Source organism: Pholis gunnellus (genome assembly GCF_910591455.1).
Source record: "Pholis gunnellus genome assembly, chromosome: 15".
NCBI lineage: Eukaryota > Metazoa > Chordata > Actinopteri > Perciformes > Pholidae > Pholis > Pholis gunnellus.
Window position 1 is genome coordinate 1,432,549 of NC_136542.1, and position 17,435 is coordinate 1,449,983.

A 17,435-nucleotide genomic window follows, 5' to 3' on the forward strand; every position below is an offset into this window, starting at 1 on the left:
GAGTCTCGTTCTACAGAATGTAGAAGATAGAAGTCAATGTTTCATGTTTATTCTAATATCTCACATTAACATTGTTCCTCATAGTCTTTGCTTCCTGCTTGGACTCTGGTAAACCTGCTCTCAAGTCTACTTTTAAATGAAACTTTATATCTGTGAGGTGTTTTTAAAGATTCACGTCTTCAGCAGGAACCAATGGGCTTGGAGCTGAGAGCCACAGACAGGAAGTCAGAACGTGTGGAGAGACCAACACATTGTTGAGAGTCAGACAGACAGGCCATAAAAATGTGAGATCATATTCAGCCTTCTGGTTTAAGGGAACATGCGTATCAAAGGGAGCTGATGGTGGTTGTGTGGTAGAAATCATCTGGATGTGAGATGAGCTCCTTGGAGGAGCTACTCTGCTCCCTGAGCTCCTTCTTCTTCTTCTTCTTCAGCTGCAGGAACAGCCAGGTTATACTGATCCAACTCAGTGTTCTCCTGTCTGCACGGCATCCGCCCCCTGCTGGCCTGCAGAGACATGACAGCACAGTCCTGTCTTCAGTTCACTAAACACAGAGCGAGAGCTTCATTTCAGTGGCTGGTCTAAACAACAGACGTGTGTCCGTACCTTACAGTAGAAGTAAAGGGCAACGTTCACCAACAGCAGAGCCAGCGGCAGGACGATCGCTTTGATGATCAGAGGTCTTGGATCTGAACAAACACATGGACAGTCATCACATCACACGACATCATGAGTCCAACAGCTCCCATTGACCCTGAAATCTACAATCACTGACACGTATTAACACGTTAACGACCGTCTCAAAGTTTGGTCTCCAGGATAACCCTGGTTCTCTGAGTGAGGGATCGGAGCACACCGCCCTTCTTGCTTCTGATTGGTGGAGGAACTACACTTGAAAATGGCGAGTTGGGGGCTAAGGGGTGTTATGACTGATGTGGTGGCAGTGGAGCTTTGTGATTGGTCACGTCAGAAGGTGCTTCAGTTCTCAGAGAACCAGAGTTATCCTGGTAACCAAACCTGCTCTGTCCTGCAGTAGATTGTTAGCTGTTGCCTTTGATAGACTGTGTTTAGGTTTGGTTACTATATGACATGTGTAACACAATGACAAAAGTCACAGAGACATTCGAGAAACAACAACATGGACTCTGTGGTCAGCTGATCATCTTCAGTCAGTTTGGACCAATCATCTTCAAACCTGCATGTAAACAGTCAGCTTACCTAAGACAGTGATGGAGAGCAGACGGCTCTCAGAGGAGAAGTTATGAATAAAAACATAGAGGTGATAAACACAGCTGTAGCTTCCTTGGTGGGCGGGCTCTGCAGCAGGAAACAGGAAGTGGGCAGAGTGATTGACAGCTGGCTGGGTGTAGTTGTGTGCTGAGTTGGAGGAGGTGAAGGTGAGCTGGAAGGAGCCTCCTGGGTACTGTGGCTGGATGGAGCAGCAGATGGTGAAGGTGGAGCGCCTGAGCACCGGAGCTCCCTGCTGCTGGGCCTCGGAGACCCCGTACATTGAGGAGGACACAGTGATGATTGGCTGAAGCAGCAGGTCTGTAAACACAGAGAGATGATGAAGGTTCATGTTTACCCTCCGTTGAACAACATGGGCCTCTCAGATGGAGCTCAGCAGTCTATGGAGGGTTTGAAGCTTCCAGAAACAAGCCCACCTCTCTACACGTCAGGATGTCGTTGTCCTGGATAACTTTATATTTCAGTCCAATGGAAACCCACTGACTGTGACCGAGGAAGGAACGTACTGGAAACACTGCTGTGAGAGATGATGTCATAGATGATGTCGCTGATGGGCTTACCTGAGCAGATGAGATCCACGATGGAGAGAGAGTTACTTGATGTTACACAATCTCTCAGAGCAGATCCAGAGTGAACACAGAGAGAGTTGATCAACCACGCATATCTCACTGCGGACTTAAATCTCTTTCTTACAGAAACAGCAGAGCCACAGTCCAGTTCTCTACAGGCAACATCTGCTTCATTCAGGGTCCACATATAGCCATATACTGGTCTCCAGTATCCTTGATGTTTCAGCTCCAGTGTTCCTGCACAGCGACTGTCTCCTCCCACCAACCTGACAGGTTCTGAACAGAAACAAGAGAGTCGTCAGTAAAAGAACAAAGTGAGTTTCAGTAGAACAGAAATGAACCAGATCAAAGCTGCAGCTCCTCTTCTACCTGAGCAGGTGAGTCCAACAGCTTTGCCAGGTGAGCAGGTGTTTCCATCTGAGCCTGAGCTTCTACAGTCCAGGAGAGCAGACTCATGGCCTCCACACTGGAACTCTTTGGTCCACGTTGGAGCCTCCACTTCTCCATAGAGCGCCCCCTGGAGGACTGAAGGAGCCCCACAGCCAAGCTCCCTACAGACCACCTCTGCATCCTGCTGGTCAAAGTCCTCTTCACACACTGAGGACCACCACTGGTTAGACTGGTTAGACTGGTTAGACTGGTTAGACTTCACCTCCAGTCTGCCTGAGCACACACTAGTCCCATCCACCAGCCTGACAGAGTCTGGAGAGATGATAGAAGATGAAAGAGAGAGATGAAAGACACCAGACACTAAATAACAAGATGTCATGAAACAATCATTCAGAGATTCAATTAAAAAATACATTAAGTGAATAATATTTATAATAACTCATATTATATCACATATAACATAATACTGGCTCAATACATACAGGTCATTGACTGAGGAGTTTTCATTAGTACATATGTAGAATGGGTCACAATGGTAAAAAACTAAAATAACTGGGTCTAGACCAGTGGAGCTCAACCGGTTTCCAGCTGATTGTGAGAAATTTAGTCCTAAACTAATATTATGAAATTATGTATATTGGTGCTGTTGTGCTTGCTCCGCTCTACAACGGTGTAACCACACAGGTGTCCTATCCTGCCAGATACAATTGAACACGAGGGTGAAAACACATCAAACTACACACATTAGGAATTTATCTTAACACAAAAACACTTTTACATGTAGGCTACTTTAACAACTTCAACAACAAATCACTTTAAAGCTTTGGCTTGCTGGTGCATGCTGGGTAATGTCCAGGAGGCACACTCCAGTTCTGTTAAGTGAAGTCAAAGCTTCATGTGTTAAAGCTGCATTGATTGATGATGTTCATTTAGTAAATGATGGTCCATTTAGAGTCACACAGACCATAAAGTAGGGGATGCTTTAGGGGCGGGGCTACACAGTGATTGACAGGTCTCTACCACAGTGTTGTCGTCTTACAACTTTAACCCTTTAGTGTGATTTCACTTCATTAAAGTTAATTGTAATAATTTGGTTGCCTAATGGTTCTACTGAGCTTCACCCTCTCAAGTCACTTCTGGTTGCAATAAAACAAGATGGCGACGGTCAAAATCTTGAATTTGAGGTTTTCAAATGGTAGTCCACAAACCACTGGATGACGTCACAGTAACTACGTCCACTTCTTATAAACGGTCTTTGGCTCTGTCCTGTTGTTGCTCCGCATGTTGGGAGTTGTGGTCACTGCTCATTGTCAGTGACAAGCTGGAGAAGTTTACAACTGTCCATGTGATCAACCAGCTAGCTAAGTTAGCTCAAAACACAAATACCAAAAACCAAAAGATCAAAAACTTAACAGTTTTTGTCAGACTGGGAGGACGATTCTTTTTTAGTTCACTAAAATCTGAACAGTGTCTGTCTTGTCTGCAATGTGAGCGTGGTCTTACCAAAGTAGGGCACTTTGGAGCGTCATTATGAAACGGTGCACAGAAGCTAAGAGATGGATTAGTGCTACTGGGTTCATCATGTTGTGCTAACACAGAGAATCTTCCTCTACTTCCTTTATTATCATGTAGAATTCACCAGCAAGCGTTGTGGTGGAAGATGTTCAACATGAAAGAAGGGAGGGATGTTGCCTTGAAGACTGTGAGTTCTGTTGGGACCAGGACTCTACAGAGAACGGTATTCTGGACTCACTTGGAGGAGAAGGGCTTTGAACACAGAGACCTACTGCTACACACTGATGTAAGATGGATGAGCAGAGGAACATTGGTGTTGACATTCAGTGAGACTTTCTGAATCTTTCATTACATGCAGAAGATGCACAGCTAGAGGACTCAGTGGCTTTTGGATTCAGTGTTTGTGACAGATCTCCCTTTACTGTTCAACGAAGCTGATTCAGAGCTGCAGGATTATGAAGAACATGTCATCAACAGGATCAGTGAAGGAAACACGTTTAAAAGATACAACTGCTGTCAAGTAGGCTTTAACACTGTGAACTTTCCTCACATGCAGACAGAAGTGAAACATCAGGGCTAAGACATTGTGCAGCTTGACATCTATGAGGAGCAACATGAGAACATCAGAAGAGCTACTGAGAGCTAAATAGCATCAGTGTTCCACCTGGACAGCTTTGCTGCTGAGGAAGAGATTCTCTCACTGCACATTCACACTGAGATCAAATCAAGGGAAACACCTGCATGAATGAAGAGTTATGGGACGTACTGATGGAAGTATCCACACCTCAGAAGATGTGCCTTGAACTTGATGAAGAAACATGTCTCCACTTCAGCAACACCAGGTGCTGAGCCAGTAGAGTTAAACATGCAAAAAGGTCACGTTTGAAAGCAGACAATGAGGAATCTAATGGTACACCGAATAAGGAAGAGACAGGTGAAGGCTCATGAAGGGATAGAGCCACCTCAGAGAGTGTTTTATAGACAGATTCCCAGGATGTAGTGAGGGAGGGACTGGACCAAAACATATGAATTAGATTGGCACATAGATGATGTCACTGATGGGTTTACCTGAGCAGGTGAGATCCAGGATGGAGGAAGAGGAATCTGATGTTACACAATCTCTCAGAGCAGATCCAGAGTGAACACAGTCAGAGGTGATCCACCACACAGATCTCTCTGAGGACTCCTCTCTCTCTCCTATAGAAACAGCAGAGCCACAGTCCAGATCTCTACAGGCAACAGCTGCTGTCTTCAGGCTCCATTTATGGCCATCTACTGGTCTCCAGTCTCCTTGATGTTTCACCTCCAGTGTTCCTGCACAGCGACTGTCTCCTCCCACCAACCTGACAGGTTCTGAACAGAAACAAGAGAGTCGTCAGTAAAAGAACAAAGTGAGTTTCAGTAGAACAGAAATGAACCAGATCAAAGCTGCAGCTCCTCTTCTACCTGAGCAGGCGAGTCCAACAGCTTTGCCAGGTGAGCAGGTGTTTCCATCTGAGCCTGAGCTTCTACAGTCCAGGAGAGCAGACTCATGGCCTCCACACTGGAACTCTTTGGTCCACATTGGAGCCTCCACTTCTCCATAGAGCGCCCCCTGGAGGACTGAAGGAGCCCCACAGCCAAGCTCCCTACAGACCACCTCTGCATCCTGCTGGTCAAAGTCATCTTCACACACTGAGGACCACCACTGGTTAGACTGGTTAGACTGGTTAGACTTCACCTCCAGTCTGCCTGAGCACAGACTAGTCCCATCCACCAGCCTGACAGAGTCTGGAGAGATGATAGAAGATCAAAGAGAGAGATGAAAGACACCAGACACTAAATAACAAGATGTCATGAAACAATCATTCAGAGATTCAATTAAAAAATACATTAAGTCAATAATATCTATAATAACTCATATTATATCACATATAACATAATACTGGCTCAATACATACAGGTCATTGACTGAGGAGTTTTCATTAGTACATATGTAGAATGGGTCACAATGGTAAAAAACTAAAATAACTGGGTCTAGACCAATGGAGCCCAACCGGTTTCCAGCTGATTGTGAGAATTTTAGACCTAAACTAATATTATGAAATTATGTATATTGGTCCTGTTGTGCTTGCTCCGCTCTACAACGGTGTATCCACACAGGTGTCCTATCCTGCCAGATACAATTCAACACGAGGGTGAAAACACATCAAACTACACACATTAAGAATTTATCTTAACACAAAAACACTTTAACATGTAGGCTACTTTAACAACTTCAACAACAAATCACTTTAAAGCTTTGGCTTGCTGGTGCATGCTGGGTAATGTCCAGGAGGCACACTCCAGTTCTGTTAAGTGGAGTCAAAGCTTCATGTGTTAAAGCTGCATTCTCTCTAATGTCCACCAGGGGGCGACTCCTCTGGTTGTATAGAAGTCTATGAGAAAATGACTCTACTTCTCTCTTGATTTATTACCTCAGTAAACATTGTAAACATGAGTTTATGGTCTCAATCTCTAGTTTCAAGTCTTCTTCAATACAGCATGATGTTCATTTAGTAAATGATGGTCCATTTAGAGTCACACAGACCATAAAGCAGGGGATGCTTTAGGGGCGGGGCTACACAGTGATTGACAGGTCTCTACCACAGTGTTGTCGTCTTACAACTTTAACCCTTTAGTGTGATTTCACTTCATTAAAGTTAATTGTAATAATTTGGTTGCCTAATGGTTCTACTGAGCTTCACCCTCTCAAGTCACTTCTGGTTGCAATAAAACAAGATGGCGACGGTCAAAATCTTGAATTTGAGGTTTTCAAATGGTAGTCCACAAACCACTGGATGACGTCACAGTAACTACGTCCACTTCTTATAAACGGTCTTTGGCTCAGTCCTGTTGTTGCTCCGCATGTTGGGAGTTGTGGTCACTGCTCATTGTCAGTGACAAGCTGGAGAAGTTTACAACTGTCCATGTGATCAACCAGCTAGCTAAGCTAGCTCAAAACACAAATACCAAAAACCAAAAGATCAAAAACTTAACAGTTTTAGTCAGACTGGGAGGACGATTCTTCTTTAGTTCACTAAAATCTGAACAGTGTCTGTCTTGTCTGCAATGTGAACGTGGTCTTACCAAAGTAGGGCACTTTGGAGCGTCATTATGAAACGGTGCACAGAAGCTAAGAGATGGATTAGTGCTACTGGGTTCATCATGTTGTGCTAACACAGAGAATCTTCCTCTACGTCCTTTATTATCATGTAGAATTCACCAGCAAGCGTTGTGGTGGAAGATGTTAAACATGAAAGAAGGGAGGGATGTTGCCTTGAAGACTGTGAGTTCTGTTGGGACCAGGACTCTACAGAGAACGGTATTCTGGACTCACTTGGAGGAGAAGGGCTTTGAACACAGAGACCTACTGCTACACACTGATGTAAGATGGATGAGCAGAGGAACATTGTTGTTGACATTCAGTGAGACTTTCTGAATCTTTCATTACATGCAGAAGATGCACAGCTAGAGGACTCAGTGGCTTTTGGATTCAGTGTTTGTGACAGATCTCTCTTTACTGTTCAACGAAGCTGATTCAGAGCTGCAGGATTATGATGAACATGTCATCAACAGGATCAGTGAAGGAAACACGTTTAAAAGATACAACTGCTGTCAAGTAGGCTTTAACGCTGTGAACTTTCCTCACATGCAGACAGAAGTGAAACATCAGGGCTAAGACATTGTGCAGCTTGACATCTATGAGGAGCAACATGAGAACATCAGAAGAGCTACTGAGAGCTAAATAGCATCAGTGTTCCACCTGGACAGCTTTGCTGCTGAGGAAGAGATTCTCTCACTGCACATTCACACTGAGATCAAATCAAGGGAAACACCTGCATGAATGAAGAGTTATGGGACGTACTGATGGAAGTATCCACACCTCAGAAGATGTGCCTTGAACTTGATGAAGAAACATGTCTCCACTTCAGCAGCACCAGGTGCTGAGCCAGTAGAGTTAAACATGCAAAAAGGTCACGTTTGAAAGCAGACAATGAGGAATCTAATGGTACACCGAATAAGGAAGAGACAGGTGAAGGCTCATGAAGGGATAGAGCCACCTCAGAGAGTGTTTTATAGACAGATTCCCAGGATGTAGTGAGGGAGGGACTGGACCAAAACATATGAATTAGATTGGCACATAGATGATGTCACTGAAGGGTTTACCTGAGCAGGTGAGATCAAGGATGGAGGAAGAGGAACCTGATGTTACACAATCTCTCAGAGCAGATCCAGACAGAACACAGAAAGAGTCGATCCCCCACATAGATCTCTCTGAGGACTCCTCTCTCTGTCTTACAGAAACAGCAGAGCCACAGTCCAGATCTCTACAGGCAACAGCTGCTGTCTTCAGTCTCCACATATAGTCATATACTGGTCTCCAGTCTCCTTGATGTTTCACCTCCAGTGTTCCTGCACAGCGACTGTCTCCTCCCACCAACCTGACAGGTTCTGAACAGAAACAAGAGAGTCGTCAGTAAAGAACAAAGTGAGTTTCAGTAGAACAGAAATGAACCAGATCAAAGCTGCAGCTCCTCTTCTACCTGAGCAGGTGAGTCCAACAGCTTTGCCAGGTGAGCAGGTGTTTCCATCTGAGCCTGAGCTTCTACAGTCCAGGAGAGCAGACTCATGGCCTCCACACTGGAACTCTTTGGTCCACGTTGGAGCCTCCACTTCTCCATAGAGCGCCCCCTGGAGGACTGAAGGAGCCCCACAGCCAAGCTCCCTACAGACCACCTCTGCATCCTGCTGGTCAAAGTCCTCTTCACACACTGAGGACCACCACTGGCTAGACTGGTTAGACTGGTTAGACTGGTTAGACTTCACCTCCAGTCTGCCTGAGCACAGACTAGTCCCATCCACCAGCCTGACAGAGTCTGGAGAGATGATAGAAGATGAAAGAGAGAGAGATAAGACACCAGACACTAAAAAACTGTTTTGTGGTGGTCGGCCCTGAGGACTCCTGAAGCAGCAGACATGGAGGTTTCATATATAAAGATATCTTGGTGCATTCACCACCTGAATTACTGAGGCAGCAGCTCATCAGACAAGTCTGCTGCCATTCTAGCTGCTGCATGTGTGTGTCCACCTGTATACATTACTGTCATAGATGATGTCACTAATGGTCTTACCTGAGCAGGTGAGATCCAGGGTGTCGGGAGAGGAATCTGATTTTACACAATCCTTCAGAGCAGATCCAGAGTAAACACAGCGAGGGTCGATCCACCACACAGATCTCTTTGAGGACTCATATCTCTCTCCTACAGAAACAGCAGAGCCACAGTCCAGCTCCCTACAGGCAACATCTGCTTTCTTCAGGCTCCACTCATAGCCACGTACTGGTCTCCAGTCTCCTTCATGTTTCACCTCCAGTGTTCCTGCACAGCGACTGTCTCCTCCCACCAACCTGACAGCTTCTGAACAGAAACAAGAGAGTCGTCAGTAAAAGAAACACATTCAATTAAAAAAAGATAAAACTTAAACTTGACTGCTGATTCTGCTTCATTGAATCTTTCTTTATCTTTTCTTTCTCTATTTACCTGTTGATGTGTGATTTTCTTCAGCCTGGAGTCCTGGAGAAATAGACACATTTATTGTTTTAAGTAAATATAATAGAAATCCACAAATTATTACATTATTATCACACACCACCATTACATACAATCACAACAAGCATTGTGTTGCTTGAGGATACTTCAGTGTGAGAACCTTTCAGACAGAAGCAGTCATTAGCTGAGAACTGCTGTTGAAGTTTCTCTGAGTACAGTTGTTCAGCATCTCTCACCTCATGGCTGAACCTGTGCTTAGAGTCTTTAAACCTGTCCTTGTCTCCTCTCCTAAACGCTTCCTCCTTTTACAACCTTAAGAGTGATTTATTGTTGCTGCATCCGTGAGGGGTCTCGAGTGTTTTCCCACTCGTGGCTGGAACACGATGCTGATAACTACTACTGATAATAACATATTATATTGATTATTATCAGGCAGCTAAAGAAAGGATTTAAAAGGGTTCAGGAAACAGTGAAGCTGATATCAGATGAAACGATGCAGCATGTGATCAGCCTCACTGATCACATGCTGCATCGTTTCCTGTCTGTTAGTGATGAGTCTGAATCTATGGCGGACTCGACCACCAACAGCATAAAACACTGCACACAGAGATCATTACTGAATACACATTGATTGCAGAAATATGACATGGCTATAAATATAATCAATCATTTTTGATTTGATGAAAATGTTGGATTTTAACTTGAATTTATAAATGTAGGGGCACATCATGTTTTATAAACTAAGAGGATACTTTTGGCATTTCTCTTTAACATGGCGGCGGCTACAGTTCATGCAGTCAATAATTAATGACACATCCATTTTTATTTTTCAGTAGGAATAACGTTGTTTTTTTTCATTTTTTTACATTTTTCATTTTTCATTTGATCGCAATAACCTTGAAAGACAAGACAATACGACCTCATTCCATTGTCTTAACTGTTTTGTGGAATTAAATTGTTGAGCAGTTTTACTGTTTTCTTGTGTGTGTGTGGTGTGGTGTGTGTGTGTGGTGTGTGTGTGTGTGTGTGTGTGTGTGTGTGTGTGTGTTTGTTCTCTGATTTAAAGATCCAACAGTAATATTGTAAAAAAACACATCTTCTCTAAATCAGAGTCCTACCTGAGCGCCACAGCAAGAGCAGCAGCATCAACAGGTGATCCATGACGTCCAGGTAGACCGTCTCTCTGTCCGTCTCTCTGTCCGTCTCTCTGACCGTCTCTCTGCCCGTCTCTCTGCCCGTCTCTCTGATGGTCTCATGTGCTGTCCTCGGGTTATATCTGTGTACAGGAAGAGGTGGAGCTTTACTGATACTTGTCAGATCATATTTGCACTTGAACTGCGTTTGTGTGAAACTGATTATCTATCTATTATAACAGACTATAATAGATTATAATGCTGTCAGTGTCTTCTTATTATTTATGTTCACATCAGCAGTTACAGCTACTTACTACTAGAACAGAACTACTGCAGTCTGTGTGTAACTGTTTGCTTTCTGTCACTGTAACTGACTGTGTCTCACTCAGTTCACTGGCATCATGTTTCTGTGTTGTTTCACTTTAATTAGTTTTCCCTCTCATGGAATGTTGAGCAGGTAATAAATACACTTTATAATGGATTCTGTAACCTCTCATAACAAAGTGACTGAATTAGAGAAGTGTTACGACGATTCTATTATTGTAGGTTGTGCCTTGCAGTCGAGCATTATAATGAAAATGAGGGCCGTGAACAAGTAACATCTGCAGGAACATCTGCAGGAACATCTGCAGGAACATCTGTCTACACGGTCGTGTTCCCCAAGTCAAAGAAGATTAAATGCATATAAAGCCAGTTAAAACAGAGCCTACATACAGGAAGTTGTAAACTATTTTATTACAAGTACAAATGACAAAGTTTAAATATAAATAAGGAAGGAAGCGTATTTAATTTAAAACAAGAAAACTAGCATTTAAATAATGTTTTCAGAGTTTAAGAGTACGTGGATTAACTGATGAGGCTCGTACTTGAGTAGGTGTTTGAGGACCCGACTCCATTTGTTGAGGAGTTGAAGACGAGGACCTGTGGTCCCATGAGAGAGACCATGAGAGACCCTCAGAGGAGGAAATGTTGCCGCCACGTGTCCCGCTTCAGACCAGGAGCAGCCTGAAGGCCACATTGTGACCAGATGTTTGTGAAATACAACAGGACGGGATGACGACCCTCATGTCCTCAAGAGAAGCAGCTGACAAAGCGACGGATCGCCTGCATGGAGAGTACCACACATCATCACCATTGCAGATTAAATATGTTCTATGTACAGTATGACAGCATTTACTCATGTTCATGTTTTATGGTAATTATTATTTTTGATTGGAAATGAAGTCATTTGGAGGAAAAAATCAATCATTCTCATTTCTTCATTAGTTCTTATGATCGTGAGTTGTAAAGAAACATTCATGTTCAGATGTGGTTTACACAGATTTCATTATATGTAATAACAACTTCTTCTTCTTCTGCTCTACAGTCACATGTGTACATGTTGTGATGTTCTGCAGGGTTTATAGACTCGAGGATGTGAACATGTAGGAGGAACTGGAACCTGGTTCATTCATCTCTCAATGAGGAACATAAGACTCTGATTTACATGAAATATTGTTTGTTAATAAAGTAAATAATGAGTCAGGAGGCAACATCACTGCAGAGGACAAATATTAATCCAGGAAGCAACAATTCTACTTCAAATAAGATGGTGTGATCGTATTGTTGATGATAAACATAATAATGGTAAAATGCAGCTCCATTTTAGCAGAAAGGTTACAGTGAAGAAGACATTTTATATTACTAGTGTTGTTACTGTTTACAACACAAAGCTGTACTCTCTAAATACTCTACACAACATGACCAAAGTCAGTAACACTTTAGGTTGAACAGGGAACATGTGTTGGTAGATAACTTTGGTATATTTCTCTACTGAGGCAGCGTGAGTGTAACTCTGAGCTGCTGTTACTCAGATGAAGAGGAGGACTTGTGTTCTTCACCACAGCTTCTGAACTGCGGTTGTGTAAAACTGATTCTATCTGATTTCACAAGAAGCTGCTGACTGATTGCAGATTATAGGAGTGTTTCCATGACGGGCTGAGCTGTTCCTATCAGATGAATGCTGTCAGTGTCTTCGTCTTATGTCTGATAGATGTGTTAACATCAGCAGGTACAGCTACTGACTACTACTACTAGAACTACTGCTGTCTGTGTCGAACTGTGACTGTGTCTCACTCACTTCACTGCATCATGTTTCTGTGTTTCACTTTAATGAGTCCTTCATGAAGCTGCAGGATGTGTTCAGCTCTGAACCCACTGGTCCATCTGACTGTCAATCAACAGATCAATATCTCTGTGAGCACATCCAGCAACTTCCTTCGTGCTGCTATGGTGATCAGACATCATGTGTGAGTCCGTTTGTTTCTCTCTCGTGATTTATTAGTTCTGATGATTTAGTGAACTCCTGGTTCAAACTGACTCTGTTGTTGCTCTTTATCACGTTTCTCCTGTGAGAGCAGAGATGGAAGAAGTACTCACATCTTTTACTTCAGTTAAAATACTAATACTACTAATACTGTGAGTACTACCAGCAGTGTTCCATAGCATACATATAGCATGTATAAGATAGTTTTACTTCGCGACGGTCCATGAACGCATCACGAGGGCAGGCGAAGACGTCGGGTACTGATGACGCACTAAACCATCGACGGTCGTTTTTAAATCGTGTGTCTTGTTTACATCATGGATGTGTCCGTTAGTTTGGTCGTTTTTAGTACTTTTTAATTCGTTTTAACGGTCGCCGGTTGAAGCACGCGGCCGTGGGATGGACTTCTGTAAGAAGCACGTGAGGTTGGACTGCGTGGAGCTGCTGAGCCGCTTCCAGAGATCCGACTCCGTCCGCTTCCAGGTTTTCTCCAAAATATGGAGAGAAATGGAGTTCTCACAGATTTTCTAGTAAGTTTACCAATAATATATATATCACCTTATGTTCTAATATAAGGAGTGGTGCATTTAATTGTTTAAAAGTATAATTTCGAGGTATTTGTACTATTTGTAATTTACATTTTCTGGTACTGGTACAGTATATATATACATACATGCAGCAAAAAGAATAGTAGAAATACTCTGTTGCAAGTAAAAGTCCTAAATTCAAGTAAAGTACAAAAGTATTAGCATCAAAATATACTTAAAGTAAAAGTACTCATTATGCAGAATGGCCCGTTTCAGGATCATATCTATATTATATTTGGCATTATAATTATTGAGGCATTAATGTGTTATCACTCTAACGTTGTAGCTGTAAAGCTTCCATATGTGTTCATCAGTAATGACAGAGTGTGACTTAATTAGACATTTCCCTCATTCATCACAGTGTGTCACATGTTGTTGTTGTTGTTGTGCAGCGGCTCTGTGAACCACCGAGAGAAGCGAGCGTTCTGCCGTCTGATCCTGGACACCGCCTACAGCTTCTTCTTCCCTCCGTACAGCTTCCAGATCAGAGTGGGAGGACTGTACCTGCTGCACAGCTTGTATCAATGTCAGATCACCTCGCCCCGAGAGCAGGTGAGGAACACAGGCACGCGGCCTCCAGAGGGTCGGCCACACATCCATTTGAATCACACGTGACGTGAAGCTCTTGTTGTGTTTCTGGCTGCAGATCCGTCTGGCGCTGAAGGACTGGGAGGACGTGATGAAGCTGGAGAAGGACGCCGTCAATGCTCAGCACCACGACGTCGTTTACGTCCTCCGACAGCTGATGTTGAACAAAGCTTTCAGCTTCACTGCCATGCCCACGATGGTGAGCAGCCTACCTGACATCAACGCACACGTTCACGTTGGATATTCTCTTTAAACCCTAAATATCATTGAATGGAGGGATTTTGCCAGTACTCCTCTTATTCACATGCTGGCGTGTGAATCGGCTGATATTAGATAACACACAAGAAAGCTGAAAGACGAAAGTTTCTATAGTTGAGTAATTATTTTATCCAACTATTATTTCATATCATAGCCTTCCTCTGAACATTGTTTACCCTCTAAAATCATATTCTGTAAATCAAAAGAACAGATTCAGAAAACCTTTAAATAAAATCTCGTTCATTATGACTAAAAGTTCAGTGTTTTTTAGAACACGTGTAAATTGTAACGATAAATTACAGCAACCTCGTCATCATCATCCTCCGTGCCGTGCAAAGACTCGTCATTTAGCTTGCAAATTCACTTCTTCTCCTCTTTGTGCTTCTCCTTTCTTTCTTTCTTCCTCCTCCTCTTCCTCTCCTGCCAGCTCGTCTACAAGAAGAAGAGGAAGGTGGAGAGCTCGGCGCTGTGTGAGGAGTTCATGGAGCGACCGTCTCGTCCACAGGAGCTCATCAACATCGAGTTGCTGGAGGTGAGCGGAGAGCTCGACTCGGACACTTTAAAAACTACGTTATTAAAAGTATTAAGTTAAGCGTGTTTTGTTTGCAGGAATTGTCCAACATCGACGAGCTCTACGGGAAGCTGAAGACTTCTGTCTCTTCGGAGTCGGAGCCGGCGGATTCTTCCATCAACCTGGTCCGTAAGGACCTGGTCCCACAGCTACGCAGCACCGTGGTGGACTTCTACAAGTGGCAGCAAAGGAAGGTAAGACTTCTCTTCAGGTGTTTGTTAAAAAGAAACTACAAGAGATGATGTGGTTATTTGAATGCTTTTAAATTGTTTTACGATTATCACATTATAGTGTTTTTTTTCCACTCTTGATGTGATGTTTTGTCTCGTCAGAGTGGTCCTGATGAAGATGAAGCTGAAGACAGCGGTGAGGGGATGTCGTCCCAGCAGGAGGTGAGTTACACTCCATTCGATTCTACTGAGAGGTTTTAACATTCTACTGAGAGGTTTTAACAGGTGCACATAGATGCTTCTGAAGGATGTTAAATACTGACATGAAGTCCCTCAGCTGTAATAATAACTTTGTCCAGAGGGCGGCGCTGTTGACTGACCGGCTGTTTTTGTGTTCTCAGTGCTCCAACAGAGCCCAGCGCCTCGCCTCCATCAAGTCAAAGGCATACGGAGAGGCAACAGAGGTTTGTGTTTCCATGTTAAGATTTTCTTTAAATAGGTTTTATGCTAAACGTCCTCAAGATGTAAACATATTAAATGTACGTATCCCTGCGTCTCTCAGGCTTCCAAGTCGCGGCGCCATCGTCAGGTGGAGGTGGATTTCACGAGTAACGTGGCCGGACCCTCCCACTCGTCACGTTACTCCAGAACAAATAAACTGTCACTCAAAGCCAGAACCTATGACAACGTTCACATCTCAGGTAAATCTCTCCTGCAACCTTCCTCTTCATCTCTCAAAGTTAAGAGAAGAAGAGATGAAATAATAGGAAATACCAACAGAGTTTACACCCATCTGAAAGCAAATCAGACAAAGAGGTTGAGTTCTGCTTTTTGCTTTTTTTGTTTGATGCTGAAATGTTGTGAGTGAAGTCTAAAGACTCTCCTGCAGTTTGTATCGTAGCATGAATGTTTTTATTAAAATATTCTTCACGTACTGCAACTCTCTTCTCGTCAGGTGACTTGTGGAAAGAAGCCGGGGAGGTGACTCGGATCAAGTGTCTCACCACAGTAGACTTTGTTCCTGAAGGTACTCAACCTACAAACCTTTACTTTTACACTTACTACAGTTGTCTGTTAACATGCTAATATGCCACGTTTGCATGGACCTTGACTGTCTGTCCCAAATGTCATGTCCATATATCTATTTCTTTAATAATAAAACATTTACCAGGATGAATCTCTCTAAGCTCAAATTACTTTTTTTCTGAATACCAACTCGGCATCCACCATATTTTACTGTAAAAATCTTATTTTGTAATGTTCAAACGTTTATTTATATATATATATATTTCCTGTCATGACTCTTTTCTTTTGTCCATTCAGGAAAACAAAACACGGGAAAAAAATTCAAGTGGTGATGAAGACCGTTCAGAAGTCGACCTTCATCTTGATACAGCGACCGTTTAAAGTTTTAAAGTGTTGATGTAGATGATTGTTATTGTCATGAATGTCCTGTAATCTTAAATGTTCTGTATCATAGAAAATGTAAATGATGTGTTTTACATTTTAAAGTGTTTTACATTGTTTTTTTAATGAGCAGTCTTTATAATGACTGTAACTTAAAGAATATTGTTCTAACTTATGTTCTTATTGAATGCAGCGTTTTGTAAAATGTAAACACCTTGATAAAAATCATCAGAGCAGAAAAAATTAGTTTTCTTTTTGCAATTTTACAGCCATCACCTGTTGAAAATGTACCCTGAACTTGTCTCTTAGTCGGATACCTTTTAACCTAGTAAAGAAAACATACTGTAGGTTGTGTCTACTAACTTATGCACAAAGTTTAGTAGTGTATATAGTTATACCATTTTCCAAAGTTCATCTCTCTGTGCAGCTTCTTCTGTGGAAAAAGTTCAAACTGGATTTCTGTTCTGCAGCTTTCATGAAGTTTAAATGTTTAAAAAAAGAAAATCTATTTGTGTCACATCTCCTTCTTGTGTGACATTTGATTCAGACTAAATCATTTGTGTATATTTCATATTGAAAAGCTAAAAGGGTGTGGATGTCCCTGATTTAGCTTTTTAGTTCTTCTCCTTGGAAAGCATTTGGTAAGTGTGATTCAACTGTTCATTTTACAACATAACTTTATAACAGACATAGACCTTAGATAAGACCTAAAAACAGTGTCTAGCGTTTTTTATAATTACCTTAAAATTAATTGTTAATTATCATGAATTCATTTGCTATTTCATGCATTTAAATATGTAATTTAAAAGTACCTTAACGATGATAAATTGTGATTTCCACTAGAGTCGAAAGCTCTCAGAAGCTAAGCAGCCTAGCTAGCTTACTAGCTAAACTTAAACCTAGTTTAGCCTAGCTGACTTGTTAATCTGTTTTTATTCCCTATGACTGTATTTAGCAAATATTACTACTTATTTAGGATATATGACAGAGTGTTTGTTAATCAAAATGTACATCTCTCATTGATTGGAGACATTTATTGTTTAATGTAAGTAAATGTAGCTTAATTAGCTAAAGCTAGCCGTGGGAACCAGCTAGTTTGCAGCATTTAGCTTTTGTTTTCTTT

General features: G+C 42.4%; 2 protein-coding genes across 2 annotated transcripts; one reads left to right on the forward strand and one right to left on the reverse strand.

Moving 5' to 3' along the window:
- Window positions 1-326: 326 nt before the first annotated feature.
- LOC306707250 (scavenger receptor cysteine-rich type 1 protein M130-like) lies at window positions 327-10,454 on the reverse strand (the record flags this gene model as incomplete). Its single annotated transcript, XM_079174643.1, has 13 exons — window positions 327-434; window positions 608-690; window positions 826-892; window positions 1,356-1,549; window positions 1,756-1,809; window positions 1,975-2,094; window positions 2,188-2,520; window positions 4,792-5,076; window positions 5,170-5,493; window positions 7,912-8,196; window positions 8,289-8,621; window positions 8,877-9,005; window positions 10,412-10,454. 13 exons carry the CDS (start codon window positions 10,452-10,454, stop codon window positions 327-329), a joined length of 2,358 nt encoding a protein of 785 aa, XP_079030769.1.
- A 2,568-nt stretch (window positions 10,455-13,022) lies between these two features.
- On the forward strand, window positions 13,023-16,791 carry snapc1b (small nuclear RNA activating complex, polypeptide 1b). The gene is made up of 10 exons (XM_079174081.1): window positions 13,023-13,261; window positions 13,711-13,870; window positions 13,965-14,105; window positions 14,592-14,696; window positions 14,774-14,929; window positions 15,068-15,127; window positions 15,307-15,369; window positions 15,468-15,606; window positions 15,861-15,932; window positions 16,229-16,791. Exons 1-10 carry the CDS (start codon window positions 13,131-13,133, stop codon window positions 16,261-16,263), a joined length of 1,062 nt encoding a protein of 353 aa, XP_079030207.1. The 5' UTR covers window positions 13,023-13,130; the 3' UTR covers window positions 16,264-16,791.
- Window positions 16,792-17,435: the final 644 nt, after the last annotated feature.

Excerpts from the sequence above, each read along its gene's own strand:
- snapc1b (XM_079174081.1), top strand. The coding sequence starts at position 13,131 with ATGGACTTCTGTAAGAAGCACGTGAGGTTGGACTGCGTGGAGCTGCTG. Across the intron at positions 14,106-14,591 it reads TCACTGCCATGCCCACGATG|CTCGTCTACAAGAAGAAGAG; the intron begins GTGAGCAGCCTA and ends CTCTCCTGCCAG. Across the intron at positions 14,697-14,773 it reads TCAACATCGAGTTGCTGGAG|GAATTGTCCAACATCGACGA; the intron begins GTGAGCGGAGAG and ends TTTTGTTTGCAG.